Source organism: Podarcis tiliguerta, assembly GCF_965153285.1.
Source record: "Podarcis tiliguerta genome assembly, chromosome: 1".
In the NCBI taxonomy this organism is placed as follows: domain Eukaryota; kingdom Metazoa; phylum Chordata; class Lepidosauria; order Squamata; family Lacertidae; genus Podarcis; species Podarcis tiliguerta.
The window spans coordinates 51,472,200-51,489,405 of NC_139534.1; the positions used below are offsets into that span (position 1 = coordinate 51,472,200).

General features: G+C 44.9%; 2 protein-coding genes across 4 annotated transcripts in view; both read left to right on the top strand.

Moving 5' to 3' along the window:
- The first annotated feature begins 424 nt into the window (after nt 1–424).
- SLC23A3 (solute carrier family 23 member 3) lies at nt 425–13,780 on the top strand. Of its 2 annotated transcripts, XM_083444821.1 has the most exons (12): nt 425–1,328; nt 1,816–1,979; nt 2,196–2,290; nt 3,350–3,423; nt 4,364–4,545; nt 5,857–5,980; nt 6,210–6,357; nt 6,444–6,697; nt 7,991–8,096; nt 8,733–8,906; nt 11,047–11,142; nt 12,016–13,780. In XM_083444821.1, exons 1-12 carry the CDS (start codon nt 1,230–1,232, stop codon nt 12,360–12,362), a joined length of 1,863 nt encoding a protein of 620 aa, XP_083300947.1. In that variant the 5' UTR covers nt 425–1,229; the 3' UTR covers nt 12,363–13,780. The 2 variants fall into 2 exon arrangements, with proteins under 2 accessions (XP_083300947.1, XP_083300948.1); XM_083444822.1 differs by lacking the exon at nt 1,816–1,979 and having other exon boundaries at nt 1,254–1,328.
- Nucleotides 13,781–15,326: 1,546 nt separating this feature from the next.
- Nucleotides 15,327–17,206, top strand: part of NHEJ1 (non-homologous end joining factor 1) — a 106,597-nt gene continuing 104,717 nt past the window's right edge. For both annotated transcript variants that reach the window (XM_083444931.1, XM_083444932.1), the window contains exon 1: nt 15,327–15,755. The gene's annotated coding sequence lies outside the window, so the exon portion shown is untranslated. The remainder of the gene's footprint in view (nt 15,756–17,206) is intronic.

A 17,206-nucleotide genomic window follows, 5' to 3' on the forward strand; every position in this document is an offset into this window, starting at 1 on the left:
CACTTCACACATTACAGTGTTAGGTGTATGCCTAAAATGCTTCCATTGTCCATCTAAAAATGTAAAGTGTGAGGAAGAAATGCATGTGCTGTGTATTATGAGGTACACTCGGGCAGGGGGCTCCGTAGCTTGTGTGTGTATACACAAACACACACAGTAGCAATCCTGGCATTTGAAGAAGAAGAAGAAGAAGAGTTTGGATTTGATATCCCGCCTTTCACTCCCTTTAAGGAGTCTCAAAGCGGCTAACATTCTCCTTTCCCTTCCTCCCCCACAACAAACACTCTGTGAGGTGAGTGGGGCTGAGAGACTGTGACTGGCCCAAGGTCACCCAGCAGCTGCATGTGGAGGAGCGGAGACGCGAACCCGGTTACCCAGATTACGTGACTACCGCTCTTAACCACTACACCACACTGGCTTTGCAGCTGTCCAAAATGGCTTTTGAACAGTAAGAGGAATGGGGCACCGATTCTTGCCACCAGCATTGAGAGAAGAGTAATTGTGCTAAAAAGGCCATACAATTCCTTTAAATTTATATTCTAACTTTCATCTGTTGTGGAACCCAGTAGAGTGTACTTGCAGTTCCCAGATGGTCATTCATCCATACACTGACCAGACCTACTTGGTTTCAGCAAAGTAATCTTTTGTTTTTCTTTTAGGATTTTATTAAGTAAACAAGTTGAAATGCTGACAAAACATACCTGCAAGGTGGTAATATTCAGTGCCTTCACATGATGCCCCAATAATGTCCCCAGGCCAGCTTTAAACTGACTAGTCTAAGCTCTTTCCCACCCAGATAGTTCTTTCTCTTAATTGTTTTAAGTATGGTCTCTGTGAGAAATAATAACATGTAATAGGTTCCTTTTATGCAAATAAGCAAGTGCCTAGGCATGTTTATCATATGCACACTGCCCCTTGGTTATAGATGGTCAACCACAGCACTATCCCTTGCTGATACTGTCCAATAGGTCAGGCGTGGTCCACATAAAACCAGCTTGCTGTAGTTTAACCCCTGCTCAGTCATGCCTTTTACCTCTCAGCACTAGTTGTGAGTTACTGGGCAAGCCAAGTTAATAGCTAACAGGCTGAGCAACTGTGGCCTGGAAGGGCCAAAGGTGGAAGTTCAGATGCATATGGCCAGTGAAGGGTGTAAATAAAAGAAGGGGAGGAATTGGAGATATACTCAGTTGCTAGGTCACTTTCCAGCACAAAGGAAAAAGACAGACAGCATGAACAAAGTCAACAGGGCTTCTAAAAGCATCCTTCCCCATGCTCGTAAAGGGCCAAAATGTCCTCCCTGGCCCCTGATCTGCTTGTTGGCCTTGCAGGTGAGTTGGGTTGCTTGGAGTGGGCGGGTGTAGCACAACACCCAAGAGGAAACATATTCCGCAAAAAGGGTGTCACAAGGCTCTGTGTTGCGTTTGCTGCAATGAACAAAACATTGCAACTCTGGAGAATCGCAAAAAGTGAGGAGCATCTTGTGAAAAAAAGAGCAGTGATGAACCAGTGGTCATCTCTGATGCAATATATGCAGGAATGTGATTCCAGGGTTTGGGCTGTTTTTCATTAAATCCTGACCTGCAGATACTAGGTGAAGTTTGGAACTGCCGATGATGCAGAAATTGGTATTAGCAACTGTACTTTGATGTGGGTCTCATTAAAGAAAGTGGCAATGTATGAGTGGCAGCAAAGCCAGCATCTGAAGCTCTGGGAGTGACTGAGACTATCGGGCTTAAGTGTGTTGTGCATTCTTCTAGGGAAGGGTGAAGGTGCTCACAAGGCCATGACTCAGACCAACTTGTTGTTCCTTCCTAGCATCTCCTGGTCCAGGTATCTTTTCTCTGCACCTTTCACTTTTTCTTCATCGCCACCCTCCCCGGCAAGATGCTGAATGGTACTCCATGTTGGAATGAACTTCTAGCATGCAACCTTTTTGCCTGTGGCATAGCCACAGCCTTTCAGTGTGGATTGGGAACCAGGTAAGCTGGCTCTAGGCAACCCTTGACCCATTGGAATCCCACAGCCTTGCTGCCTTCTTGGTTGGGGAGTCGGGTGTGGCCTTCTATTACTAGAAGTCTAAGCAGGGACTAGTATTCTGGAAAATGCCTAGTTCTACACAACTTCTAGTTAGCAGCTCCTTCCCCTAGGCTTTGTCCATTCCTTTTGGCAGGATCTCCCCTTTGTCTTCCCTGCAGGTTGCCGCTGGTTCAGGCTCCATCTTTTGAGTTCCTTATCCCAGCCATGATACAGACCCAACATGTGGCTCCCATTCTCCAGTCAAATGGAAATAGTGAGTTATAGGCAAAAGCACCCAGTCCTCTTCCAAATACTCAGCCACCAGCACAGGACACTGCAATCACAGGGCAAGGATGGCAAGGTCTCCAAATGCCATCTCTTTTGAGTTTTGGATCCAGCAAGAATGGTAACCAGCCATCGGTGGCTGCTGTTTTGTTGCACAGTGAATACTCACGTCTTAGTGCTGAATCCTATGTTCCAAAAATAAGCACAACCATCTCTTGTTCGATTGGGCAGACTTAGGTGTGTAATTTGCCTTTCTGGATCAGAACAATTGCTGTCAAGTCCAGCCTTCTGTCCAACAGTAGTTGATCATATGCTTCTTGAAAAGCTCACAAGCTATCCTCTGCTGCTTTTTTGCCACTAGCTTTTGACAATTAAAGGTTTACTGCCTCAGATTTTAGAGATTTAATTTCACTGTCATGGCTAGAGGTCATTGACAAGTCCATGCTTCCACAGATTTAGAAGCCTCTCCCCATGTCAGTGTGGCCACCACCACATCATTTAGCCATGAACCTCATATATTACATGAAGTACTTCCTTTTGTCTGTTGGTGACCAGTATTGTGTGAAAGAAATTTCTCTACACATCCTCTCCAGTTCTTTTACAATTCTTTGCCATGTTCTCCCTCAGTTGTCCGTCTTTCTAAATGGGAAAAACACCTTTCAGTCTCAGCCCCTTGTATACAGTAGGTAGTCAAAGGGATGCAATTGTCAGTGTTTGACGCCAGAGACTGGTTTCAGCCCTTTATCCTTGTTTTCCTCCACTACATATTCCTCGAGAATCCTTGCTTATCCCTCACATCAGCATTCCATTCAGAAGCAATGACTTCTGCAGATCAGTTTAAAAAAATCTGAAATCTGCTTAACACTAACTTGAATTTTGGGATCATAGAATCATAGAGTTGGAAGAGACCACAAGGGCCATCGAGTCCAACCCCCTGCCAAGCAGGAAACACCATCAGAGCACTCCTGACATACTTACTCCTCTTCTCATTGTGTTCTTCATTTCACTGTATTCCCAACTCATTTATCCGTCCCTGCTTCCCTTTCAGGCACTGAGGCCCCTGACATATGTGCTGGGCCAGATTGTGAAAACTCAAGAAACTGGAACCAGTTACTCCATGAGGTTGGCAGCTTTGATTGGTTAAACCCAATACGGAGAGGCTGGCATCAGTGGTGGTGGGGTTAGACACCAGGAAGGCAGGGTCTCTTGGGTCCCTTTGGACATACCAGCTTGGTGGGTGTGCCAAAGTTATGGCAGCACATGGCATGTTCTGTTGCCACCATGAAGGATGGAAAGTAATTCACCATCATGCTGCTGGACTCTGCTCTCAATTGCTTTGGGGTGTCTCCCAAGCCTACCATAGCTGTCCCACCAGCTCTGCCTGTGCCTCTCACACCACCTTGCCTACATGAAAAAAAATATCCCCGAGGAAGCATGTAATGGAGGCCTATAGTAACAGGGCTGGGGGACCTGTTTCAACCTGGGGGACACATGCCCTTATGGGTGGGGTGGTCACATGCTAGTGGTCAGTGAAGCTAGAGGCAAAAGTGGATAGAGGAACAAATGCAAATTTTACCTTTGTAAGGCAGCTGGTTTCTACACACTCCCACACAACCCTCTCTTGTCCATCAAGGCAAGCAAGAGGCATTGTGAGAATTTGTTTATTTTTACATTTAACACCCACCCACCCACTTTCCTCCAAGGAACTTAAGAGAGTGTACATTTTTCTCCTTCCCTTTTTATCCCCTGTGAGGTAAGTTAGACTGTGATTGGCCCAAGGTCACCCAGTAAGCTTCATGACTGAGTGGGAATTCGAACCCTGGCACTGGGCCTAGTTGATCACTCTAACCACTTTTCAGCCTGACAAGAACACTCCAGGAAAGGGTGAAGCAGGGCCAATGAGGGTTGTCACCTGGGGAGTGGGAGGGTGTGTGGTGTGGTGTGGCAAGAGTCCCGAGCATCAGATAGAGATGCTTGGAGGCCCACATCTGGTCCCCAGTCCTAAAATTCCACGTCCCTGTTTTGTAACTTGACCCTGTTCTGCCTGTTTTTCCCCTTCCAGGTTTCAGGTGCAGTGCTGATTTCCGCTCTGGTGCAAGTGGCATTGGGGATGTCAGGTGCCTGTGGGTGGATTACCCATCGCTGCGGACCCATGGTGCTGGCCCCAAGCCTTTCTGTCATTGGACTTTCAGCATACAGACCTGCTGCTCTTCTCTGCTCTGAAAACTGGGGAGTCGCCCTGCTGTAAGTTCAGATTGCTGACTACTAGCTCTCTTCAAAAGACCAGCCAGCTCCAGTATCTGTGCTTCATGTCCTCTCAAAAGGAGGTTCTGAAGGGAATGAATGAGGCATATTGGGCTGGAATTGAAATTCAGAGTCACCAACTTTCTCACACTAAAATTGCCAGATTCAAATTCAAATCTAAGCCAAAAATCTTAAATCCCACAAAACCTAAGGTTCAAACCAGAGACATGTCAGCTGAAGGGGGTGGGGAAAAGGTGTCTTTCTTATCTTCTCCTTTCACTCCCCACCCCATTCAGGAGCCATTCCCCAATGATGAAAAAGTATAGGGTTTCAAAACTTGAGGTCATCCTTATGGGATAAGGTTACATCCACTCCATAAAGCACCATACTATACCATACCATAAAGAAACCAGTGAAGTGCATTTTACCCTGCACAGATCTACTGCTCCCAACACCCCCAGGAGTCCCTGGGGGAAGCAATGTGCTTTAAATGTCTGGTGCAGATGTGACTCGAGTTGTGTAGAATGTTTGAGATTCTGGAGTAATTTAATATTTGTTTCTGCTCTAACATTAGTGCTGGAATGAGAATCCCAGAAAACACTGTTCATTCCCAGAGTTTTCCCAACAATATTTACTTTATTTATTTATTACATTTATATACTGTACCACCTTTTTCTCCAAGCTACTCAAGGTGGTGTACATGGTTATTTTCTCCTCACAAAAACCCGTGAGGTAGGTTAGGCTAAAAGATGGTGGCTGGTCCAATGTCACCCAGTGATCTTCATGGCTGAGTAGGGATTCAAACCCTGGGGTCCCCGGTCATAGTCCCTCTTAGCTAGGGATGATGGGAGTTGTAGTCCCAAAACAGCTGGAGGGCCGAGTTTGGGGATGCCTGCATTAGGGAATGGAAAAAGAACACTGGGTAGTACAGTGGTACCTCGGGTTAAGGGCTTCATTCATTCTGGAGGTCCATTCTTAACCTGAAACTGTTCTTAACCTGAAGCACCACTTTAGCTATTGGGGCCTCCCACTGCCGCCATGCCGCCGGAGCACAATTTCTGTTCTCATCCTGAAGCAAAGTTCTTAACCCGAGGTACTATTTCTGGGTTAGCGGAGTCTGTAACCTGAAGCGTATTTAACCCAAGGTACCACTGTATTGGGGAAAGGAGTAGCTACTCAACTGAGTAACCCTTCGGAGCAGAGCTGTTCTCATGGCAGCTCTTGGGATTTACATATTCTCTGTGTTAGGACCAAGCACCCTATATTCCTAGGGCAGTGCTTTGCTGAATATCACTCATGATCTCTTTTTAGGCTTGTGTTGCTGTGCGTTTTGCTATCCCAACACCTGGCTTCCTGCCGACTGCCCATTTGCCAGTGGAGCCAAGCAAGAGGGCTCACTATAAAATCGGGCAGCCCAGCCCTGCACTTTTTTTCGGTATGATTTAATGAACTAACAGTACAGCCAAACTTGGCTCCCTTCTCCACTTTCCTCTTCCCCTTCCCCTGTTATCTCCCACTCCCCAAATCTCCAATATTTCCAAAGCCCTGAGCTGAGGAATATGGCACAGCTTAATCCTGTGTCCTTTGGCATTATGCAGATGGATCCAGGGACAGCAAGAAGGGCAGGTAGGCAAATTCTCACTTTCAGTCTTTCATTCCTATAGATTCTGCTGCCCTTCTCTGGGATCTGGCTTGTCTGTGGGATGCTGAGACCTGTTCCAATCTCTTGGGACGTGTTGCATCCTTCCACACACCACTTAACCCTCACCAATAGCACCCTGCAGTCCCCATGGCTCAAGCTGCCTTACCCAGGTAATAAATGCTTAACAATACTTTGCCCTTACATTGGCTTAATGGCTGGACTTCACCCTCTTCTTTTCTATCTCTTTGTCCTGCAGGTGCACAGGGCTGGCCAGTACTTAGTACCCGTGCCATTGGCATTGGTGCTGCTATGGGTGTTACCGCAAGCGTGAATTCTGTGGGCTGCTATGTGCTGTGCAGCAAGTCCTTATGGGATCCACCCCCACCACAGCATTTGTGCAACAGAGGGCTCTGTACTGAGGGCCTTGGCACCCTCCTGGCAGCCGTGCTGGGCAGTGTATCTGGAACTGCATCCAGCATGCCCAATGTTTGTGCTGGCAGACTGACCCAGGTAAGAGCATGGGTTGAGATCATGGATTCCTTTATGCAGGTTTAGAGTAGGCACTGAGATGTCTCATGGATCACTCTCCTCCAACAATTGGTACATGAGCTCCCGTTTCAGAGATTGCCTTAAGTCTTGCCTTCCCCCATTAACATCTGAAGCTGCCTAATGCTGAGTCAGAGGCAACTGGTCCTTCTACCCCAGTATTGTTTTCTCTGGCTGGTAGTGGCAGCAGCCCTTGTAAAGGTCTTGTTATTCAAGTCTTGTTGTTAACATATAAAACCCTGAGCAACGCTATACACACGCAATATTAATTATCTGGAGAAATTCCATTTGTACCACACACTACAGCAGAGATTTCCAAACTGTGGCGCAACACATTAGTGTTGGCTGCCGCATGTATGTGTGTTGTGCGAACGCTCCCCACGCTGCTCCTGGGGCTGGAAAGGGAGTGGGCTGCCCGCCGGTTTCCTAGAAAAACTGAACTACTGTGTCACAAAATGATGCATGTATAAAAACTGTGTCACCAACATGAAAGTTTGGAAAGCTCTGCCCTACAGAATGTGTGGTGAAGTAAGGCAGGGAGACCTACAGTAAGTGGAACCAGAACCAATGATAGGAAGTGACAACTACCATATCTTCCCATGTATAAGACTATATTTCCCCCCAATTTTTTTAAGTTAAAAATGGGGGGGGGGTCGTCTTATAGACAGAACGTTTAAAATATTTATTTCTTAATTTTGGGCTAAAAAAATAGGGGTCGTCTTTTACATGGGGGTGTCTTATAGACAGAAAAATACGGTAATTATTGTTTTTGTCTCCATCTTGCTCCCTGTTGAGTTCTACAAGAGGCACAGACTAGGGGGGGGGAGGGGGGCCAATGGTGCCACCCCCTAGGCTGGTTGTAAGAAAGGAGGCGGATGAGGGTTGGCTAAGGGAAGATTGTTTGGTGAGGCAGTGCCCCAAGTGCCCTAATGGACCAGCTTCCACTGCACATACAGAAGCCAACTGGATGGACGCTTGACTCTTACTTTAACCCTGGGGATAGGATAGCATCTTAGAGGACCCAGGATAGGCTGTGAGATAATAGGAGGGGAAAATGTTACCATGTGACTGTCGTCCCAGAGACTGCAGTATGAAGAAAAGGTTTTCCTCCTGTTTTCCTCCATCCACTACAGTCCCCCACCCTGCCCATTAGTCATCCTGTAGAATGCAGAATGCTCTGTGGGGTGCCATGCCTGGAGAGACCTGAGGTCATGGGTTTTCAAGGTTCCAGTCTCATGTCCTGTTTCCTACATTCAGGCTCCCTCATGCCGTGCAGTGTGGATCAGTGCGTTGGCATGTGTACTGTTGGGACTGTCTCCTCGGCTCATGGGAATTCTTACCACCATCCCTCTGGCAATTCATGGTAATAAATCCTTCCTTTCCTTTCCTTACATCTCCATGCCACCTAGCCAGCCCAGCCCCTCCCTGTTTGGGGCATCTCTCACTGCTGCCTACTTTATAATGTAAGTTGGAACAACCATTATCTTCCACTACTATGTAAGGCATTGGCTGCCCTAGACATAAATGAGGGTCCTATGCTCTTTTCATGGTGACATAGTTTTAAATGAGTTTAAGTTCTCAGTCAAGGTTATCCTTGTAAATGATATTTTACAATCCTAAATGGTGCCATTGCCAGCCAACAAATTCTATAACCTAGAGCCAGCCTAGTGTGGGTGCACTTCCTGGCTACGTTACCAGTTATGCATTGCCAAAAAAGGACAGCAGTTTTCATAAGATGATGATGATGATGATGATGATGATGATGTTGATGTGTGTGTATGTACAAATTTAGAAATAATAGCTAAATTTCAATTAAAAAACCCTGCATCTTACCAGAGTGGGGGAGATACCAGGTGATGCTGTTTATGGGCAAATTCAAGGCTCCTGCTCTATTCTTATAGTTACTCATATTTAAGTCCCTCTCCATTCTTTGCCCTTTCCCTTTTCCAAAGTCAGTTCAGCTACTTTGTTATGCTTCTTTCTCCCTTGTTATCATCAGGAGGAGTGCTATGTGTGACATACAGCATGGCTGTGGGCACCGGTGTCTCTTACTTCCAGTACACAGACATTGACTCGGGCAGGAACATCTTCATTGTGGGCTTCACTATGTTCATGGGTCTGCTGGTTCCGAAGTGGCTCTTCGCGGCACCAGGGTCCCTGGCCACAGCTACAGGTGCCAAGAGGGGGGCAGGGGCTGGCATAGGCTCAGAGTTGTGGTGAGAAGAAAAGCTTGAGACTGCCTTCTGCAGGAAATTCAGAACCATAACAGGGCCCTCAAGTTGTGTCCCTGTCTTGCAAAAAGCAGCTAGATCTGGGTGTGAGTAAAAACTGGGGGTGGGGCCATTTTTAAAGTTTTCACAAACATTTAAATTTCCAAAGCTATCTGGACATTTTTGCACTTTGTGGAGTGTGCCCTTTTGGTTTTTTGCATCCCCTATTTATTGATTATCTAAAACTGATTAATGAAATGATAATAATAATAATCTTATTGGTTGTACATTAATGTTACACTGCACATTATTTCATTTTAAGCCAAATATTTTTATTTGCATGATATGTAGGAAGTACTTAGAATCATAAAGAGGAAGGACTATGTCAGACTCTCCAAGTGTCCCTATTTTCCAGAGACAGTACCAGATTTACAAAAGCCATCCCAGTTTCTGATTTGATCCTGGAACGTCCCACTTTTCATTCAGATGTCCCTATCAGAGAAATGTTGGAGGGTATGGAGTTAAGTGACTCCCCCCCCCAAGCCAAGGAGATAAATAACTATACAACTTTTAGAAGACATCTGAAGGCAGCCGTGTATAGGGAAGTTTTTAATGTTTAATGTTTTCTTACGTTTTTATATATGTTGAAAGCCACCCAGAGTGGTTGTGGCAACCCAGTCAGGTGGGTGTGGTATAAATAATAACATTATTTATTATTATTATTATTATTATTATTATCCAATAGGGCATCCCTATTTTCATCAGAGAAATGTTGGAGGTTATTCTATGCCTATGTCCCTATTTCAGACCTCTAAACTGAGCTGCACTAGGGGGTTTTAAAGACACCACCATGGTATATAATATTAAGCGAGGTTAGATCCTTGAATGTCTAGAACAGAGCCTTCCTTCTTGTGCATAGTAGCTTTGGAACTCCCTCTCTAGGGCAATTGCCAGGTTAATAACAATTGCTTTGGGGATGGTTGACAAAATACCTATTTATGCTTTTCCAGGCATTTTCATATTCGCTTGTAGCTTTCTGTTGGTTCAAGGAAATAATAGATATAGATATGAAGGAGAATTCCTGCATGGCAAGATCCAAATTTGGGGCAAGTACTCTTTGGAGAGAGAACTCCAGCAGAGATTTAAAATCACAAAATCTGCAGCAAAGTGAAGTGTGCTAGACCTTTACAGGCTGCTAGACCTTTAAAATATGCCCTTAACTCCCCTCTTCCCCTAGTACAGAAAAAGACAACATGCTTGGTAAATTAACAATTGTTTGCTTACAAATGCTCAGATTCATGTGCTTTTCCACACAGCATTCAGAAAAAGCTGCACAGGCAGTAAAACTTGGCATAGTTACAGTGGTGAGAGTTCTTAAATTATTGGTAAAGGTAAAGGACCCCTGATAGTTAAGTCCAGTTGCGAACGACTCTGGGGTTGCAGAGCTCATCTCACTTTACTGACCGAGGGAGCCAACGTTTGTCTGCAGACAGTTTTTCCGGGTCATGTTGCCAGCATGACTAAGCCGCTTCTGGCGAAACCAGAGCAGCACACAGAAATGCTATGTATCTTCCCGCCGGAGCGGTACCTATTTATCTACTTGCACTTTGACGTGCTTTCAAACTGCTAGGTTAGCAGGAGCTGGGACCGAGCAACAGGAGCTCACCCCGTCGTGGGATTCAAACTGCCGACTTTCTGATCGGCAAGCCCTAGGCTCAGTGGTACAGGAACTCAAAAGCGGCTTGTAAGAATCATGTGGTGTGAGGTGCAGCAACCGGATCAGACCCCCTCACATGTTGAGCTTCTCTAGTAGACTGGGGGTGAACAATATGCTTGATTACTCATATCCTCCCAAGGTGAGCTAAGCCTGGCAGGACATCTTACTCTATTTAATCTCTTCGTGCATTAATTAGACTTAAGCATGTTGGTTATCCCACACTTTCAGCATTTGGGTGGAAGCGTTTTTGCCACAGAAAATTATTTCTGACCCATTCTAGTTACAATGAATAACTATCTGAGGTTCTGTTGGATGGACTTAGGGATGTTGAATGCAAGGTACCACATTATGGCATTTCTAAGACAACTGTGGTGTTCTCTCTGCAGGTTGTGTCCCTGTAGACCTCTTCCTCCTTTCTCTGTTGATGGTCCCTGCCTTTATAACTGGATTCCTATCCTTTTTCTTAGAGAACACAGTTTCCGGTAAGGAGGAAGTCACCAGTTACTTCGTTTTGATAGTTTTACTGTTATCCCTCTCTCAGTGCTCAACTCCAGATGAGTGTCTGCAGTGGGTCTTTTAATTAGTTGTACGGTATTATTATAGAATAATCACTGCAGATAAGAATTGGTAGTGTCCATGTTTGCTGACATGCTGACCATAGATACCACTTAGACCTGGGAAACCCTAAGGGATGGCAGCTGTTATGGTGGGAATTCTTTAAACATGGCCTGATTTATAGTAGCAGTTGTTACTACGGTGATTGTAAGCATTTTGGCACAGAACATACCAACCTAAAACATTTCAGTCTCAAAGTTGTTTTCTTACAACATCCTAGAGATATATGGGAGCATTACGTTGCTTCATTCCCTCACCAGATAAAGTATGCTTATCTAAAGTGGGGAATAAGGCCTTCTTGATTGTGATGTCCCCAACTATGGAACTCTCACCCACTAGAGTTTAGATTATTTATTTATTTTCTTTTATGTTTTTATTCCTTTCATTTTCAATTTCATTAAATTTACAAATGGGGAAAAAATAACAGCCATGAATAAGAATGGTTAGACTGGGAAATATGCCGCATTTGTTCCATTAGGCCTTTGATATATTTTAATTCCTTCCTGCTCATGTTTTGGTATTATTGCCTTGTTTTACTGCTGTCTAGTTTGATAGTTTAAAACAGTCTACATAATTTTGCAGACTGTGTTGGGGAGACCCTTTTGGGGGCTGAGAGGTGGTATGTACATAATGAATAAAGAATTATGGTGGTTATACCGGTTGGATAGAGATACTAAATGGCTGCAATCCATATTCCACAGTGCATAGTTCTTTTAAGTTATCCTGTCATTGTTATTAAGGCACCCTGCAAGAACGTGGGCTGCTCAACTACTCATCAGCAAGCAAACCAGAGGCCAGAGAGAATTCCCTGCAGCAATGCAGAAACGGCTCTGCACAAAGAAATCAGCTGCCTCTAGTCCTACAAAAGTATCCACCACCTTCATGGCGTAAGGGCTTTCCTTTCTGTTTCCTCTGTCCCTTGGGGGACAACAAAGTGGAGATTGTGAACACTTACCCCCTGGAAGAATTGCGACATTCAGAAGAGCAAACCACAGATCTGCTGCTGAAACCAGAAACAGTGGTGCTGGAGTCAGAACTGGAGCTGGAGACAGTGCCAAGAGCCACAAAGGAATTTGGAGAATCATAAATATGGTAGACCAACAGCTAATGAGATGACCTCTCTATGCTGATCTCTAAACAGAAACATTATTCAAGGACAGGTACTTGAAAATCCATCAGAGAAGTCTGGTTTCAGACAAATACGGAAACAAATCTGGAGACCATGCATGCTTCTACAAATCTAAAATGGTTTCTGCAGCATCACCTTTGGGATTTCTCTTCTATACCTTCGTGACAACTTGCATTAAGACTTCCCATTTAATGTCACTGCGTGTGGGAATGAAACTATCCCATAGCAGCATGCAAGAACTAGGCCTGCATTACTGTAGCATGCCCCAGGGAAGCTAGAGTAGAGGATGAACATATTTTCTGTACTTCTGCCCTTTTGTTTTTTAATGTATCACCAACTCAATTCCAAGTGAATAACTTGCCTAACACACTTTATAACCCAGGGCTACAGTTTCCTGTTGGGTACTGTATATTTCTTAGTTTAATAAAGTGGGACTCTCTTCCTTTCATAGGAGGGAGGGAGGGAGGGAGCTGTTGTGAATCCCTCAAGGAGGCTACCATTCTTTAGCTGACCATGACCCGCTTTCTGTGACAAGGAGATAAGACCTTTGGTGTCTCCCTCTTCCAGATGTATAGAGATGCACTGCCAGGGGTGGCATGATCTGTTTTGTCACTTAAGGTGAAACAGGAAGTACTGCCCCACCCTGCCACCTGTCCCGTCACCTCTGCCACCGTTGCAGAAGCAGTTCTGCAACATCTTGCGCAGTTTCAGAAATCGTTGAGATATTGTCAGAAATTGGCGCCAGTGCTGGTGCTGCTTCTCATGCTGACGGCATGAGCTTAGCCAGGATTTTTGTTGAGGGAGGCAGGACTTTTTAAGGGTGGCAGAACTAACATGATTGGCCAGTTATTGTCTTACTTGATTGGGGGGGCAGCTGCCCCCTACCCTCCCTCGGCTATGCCCATGGCTGGGGGTGGAGACAGTGGGGCACGCGGGGCACTGCCATGGGAGCTTCTGCTGCCTAAGATGGCAGCCTCAGCACTCCTTCTCCCCTGCAATGGCTGGGTCGGCCCTCTGCTATACATAAGCAACCTGAGGAAGTATGCATGTAAAGATTCTCACTAGTCACACCTTTAGAAAACATTACGTGCACCCCAGTTCTCTGGGCAGTGAGGGCCACCATGTATAGTTGGGTTTTGTTTCCCTTGAATGAGGTAACTGGCAGCTCATTGGCATTTTGTGACATGTGGTTTAATCACACATATACCCAGGTTTGGTAAAGATGAAGCTGAACTCTAACAGCTGCACCACATTAATTGAGTAGTTGGATTTCTGAGGAAATTGTCAGCATAATGAAATCCTTAGAGAGGGATCCTACCCCACTTTGTCCTTTTTTCAGTCTCAATTGGATATGAATAAAAAAAACTGCACTCCTTTCCTGTTCACAAAGTTAATTTTAGTAGCACATTCTATAACTGGGAATGGGGATGGTGCTCAGAAGATAACCTATTTTCCCAAACCAGAAAATCATGGGGTCTACCACCAGGCTTCATTGATCTGTGGTAAGGTTGCAAAGGCAGATAAAACACTGGCTTGTTAAGAAATATCTTTAAGAAACACCTTTAGCTGAAACATCAAAGGCTTGAATACTATGCCACCTGAATAAAGTTAATAAATGCAAGCAAAGAATTAGAGGAGAGAGTGGTACTACACAACAGGTTCTCTGTGTCACAGATACACCAGTTTTGCAGGAGGTGCTCCATTAGGGTTGGCATATTTCAAAAAGTGAAAATCCAGACAAAAAAGTTGAGCAATTTTTGCAAAATCTCCACCCAAAATGGTGTTTTTTTAGGTATTTATAAAAATTGCTGAAAAAACCACAGCTTCCGATATGGACTGCCATATGCCTGGGTTTCCCCAGACATTTCAAGCGCTTTTTGAAAATTCTGCCTGGACGCCATCTTAGAAGGCTGAATCCTGTCAATGTCCCATCTATGCTCCAATGACATAACCAGGGCATTTTGTCAATTGGAATTCACCAGAACCCAGTTCCGGTACCTCTCAGGTGGGCACCATTGCCATTACAAGAGAACAAGGTTCATGGTGAGTTCCAACACCTCTTTTTCTAGAAAAACAGCACTGGACATAACCATCATTCTGCTGACATAACTTCTACTCCACTAGCAGAGAGTGGCATTTAAGCTGCTTCCAAAGGCCACTCAGCTAGCAAAGCTGGAGTAAAGGGTTGACCCTAAGATATATGCAACACCATAGACGATAACAGGGTGGGCATATTTTGAAGAGCAAAAGAGAGAATGCTATGATAGCCATTCAAAGCAAATAAATGTAATTTGTCTCAAATTTTACCCTGGAAAAAGAGGATGTATCCTGCAAAAAGAGGACACATGGCAACCCTAATAGAGGCATCATATGAAATACCAAAACATCCTACTATGTAAAGCAACCACATCAGCAACATTTAGAAGGGCAGTGAAAACTTAAATTTTGCTAGGTGTTTTAAGAATCACCTGTTAGTTTTATTGTTGTTTTTCAGATAACGTAGTTGACTGTTGTTTTTGTTTTGCTGTATGTTATTTTGGGACCATCCTATTGAAAAGCAGTCTATTGGTGGGAGTGGTGTTCAACCTGTTCTTGAGGGAGCGGTTCTCCCTCAAGGACCAAACTCATGGTTGTCACAAGAGGCGGAAGTGGACTCTAAGCCTCAGCTTGCCTTTACTAACTTAAGCTGATATTTTAACCCTACCAGACAGGGATAGCCAGGCTTCAGTTGCTCATAGGTTTCACACCAACTGAAACAGCAAATGTAGGCTGCAGTTCTAGCCTCGCTTTTAGCTGCAAGCCCTACTGAATTCAATAGGACTGAGTCAACATGTAAACTATTTTTGTGGGGTTTTTTTACAATCAAGCGCTGTGTGATTTTTACGAAATAAATAAATAGACAGACACAATTAAGATAGAATAAATAGGTAGACAGTTAGGATCGCAAAGTCTGATTGTAAGCACCCTGAGACAGGGAGCTTTTCGTTTTCGTTTGGACACTCTTTTGAAACGCCATGTTCACCGAAAGTGGCAAATATAATAATAATCTGTCAATTGTGTTATTTATATTCACATGATAAACAGCACTGCGTTTTATATTGCCACGGATATTTGGCTCTTGAAGCTTCGCTGTTTTTACTGCGATACTTCAGGAGCGGATGTCGCGCGCGCACCCACACGAGGGAAACTCCCCCGCTTTCAACGGTCGCCGACGGATTTAACGTAAATTAAATAGGTGGGAAACGGCTTCTGAGGAACAGCAGCCACAGGAGTGTTTCCGGCGCCGTCTGAATCTCCTCCCCCTTCCTCGGCGCGGCCTCAGTTTCCTTGCTGTGGGAGCCGAAGGTCACGGTAAGGCGGGAACTAAATTGAGACAGAAAATATAATAAGGTTTTTTTTCAGCCTGTTTTCCACAGCTGCCAGGTTACTTGAGGGATGAAAGACGGGAATTCCCGTCTTGGCCTAATTCCGGCCGGCAGCAGGCAAGCACCTCCATGACTACATCATCCGGCATGCCTTTGGAGACGAGAATGGCACGCTGGGAATTGTAGTTTACATGTGCTGTTCTGGTCTGCGAGGCTATGTCGCGTTTATGTGTTTATAGCTATGTGGGACGAGGGTTGGGCTTGGAAAGGAGCTTAGAATTTCGAAGCGCCAAAGGCGGCCCTTTCTTTCCCGGGCCGAGCAAAACTGGTTGTGGGAGTGGAGTCGGAGCAGCAGGGTTGTTGTTGTTGCTAAATGCCTTTGGGTCCCGCCTTTTCATTGTATGACGGTCCTGCCAGTAGGCTTCTCCCTGCTTCTCTCTCTCTCTCTCTCTCTCTCTCTCACACACACACACACAGACACACAAAAACACAAACACTCTTCCTCCCTCCGTTATCCATTTACACGCCAGCTGCCGCTGCTATTTTTCTCGCCCCTATTTTGCCTTTGCGGGAGAACCGACCCCGATTATCAGTTCAGTGGGATTTAGTCAGGGTTGGTTCCAAGGTGTAGCGCTGGGCTTTCCTCAGAACAGAAGGGCAGCAAAACACTGATTTCACTCTCCCTCTGTTTTCTCCCACGTAAGAAAAGCCCTGCTGGCAAAAGAATATTGGTTTATAGTTTTTAAGGAAATAGAGGGAATGACAAGACAGACCATAGATATCGCCCCAAAGCTTGCCTTACTGAATATATATATCGGATATAATTAGACCAAAAAGTCAAGAACTTAAAGGACATTTGCTTTTTAAACAGTGGCCGGGTGTTTGTGAAGCCTGAAGGGGAGCCATGATGTACAATTGGCTTGGAAAAGTTTGGTAAATGGAACTTTGTCGAAAACCTGGCTTACAAACTGAAGCAGGTTAAAGGTCAAAACTGGATAGATGTATGCCAGTCTGGTATAATTCCATCACCTATATGAACAAGAAAGAAGAACAGAAAGCCACTGAAACGGTATGGGAAGCCTGCAAACAGGATTTGAGTGCAACAGCATTCCTTCCACTTGTGATTCCCAGCAACCAGTATTCAGAGGCATGCTGCCTGTGACCGTGGAAGTAGTATATAGCCATAATGGTTGCTAGCAATGGATAGTCTTATCCTCCACAAATTTGTCTGATCCCCTTTAAAACGACTGGTGACTATCACTACATCTTGTAGCAAATTCTATAATTCATCTATGAACTGTGTGAAAAAGTACTTCCTTTTCCCCATCCTCAACTTTTCCAACACCATCCAGCAACACTTTAATCCCCCTCATCTCAGGAGAGTAACTGTAATCAGAAAGGCTGCCACATTCTTCACCTAGTACCCCTCCTCACCTT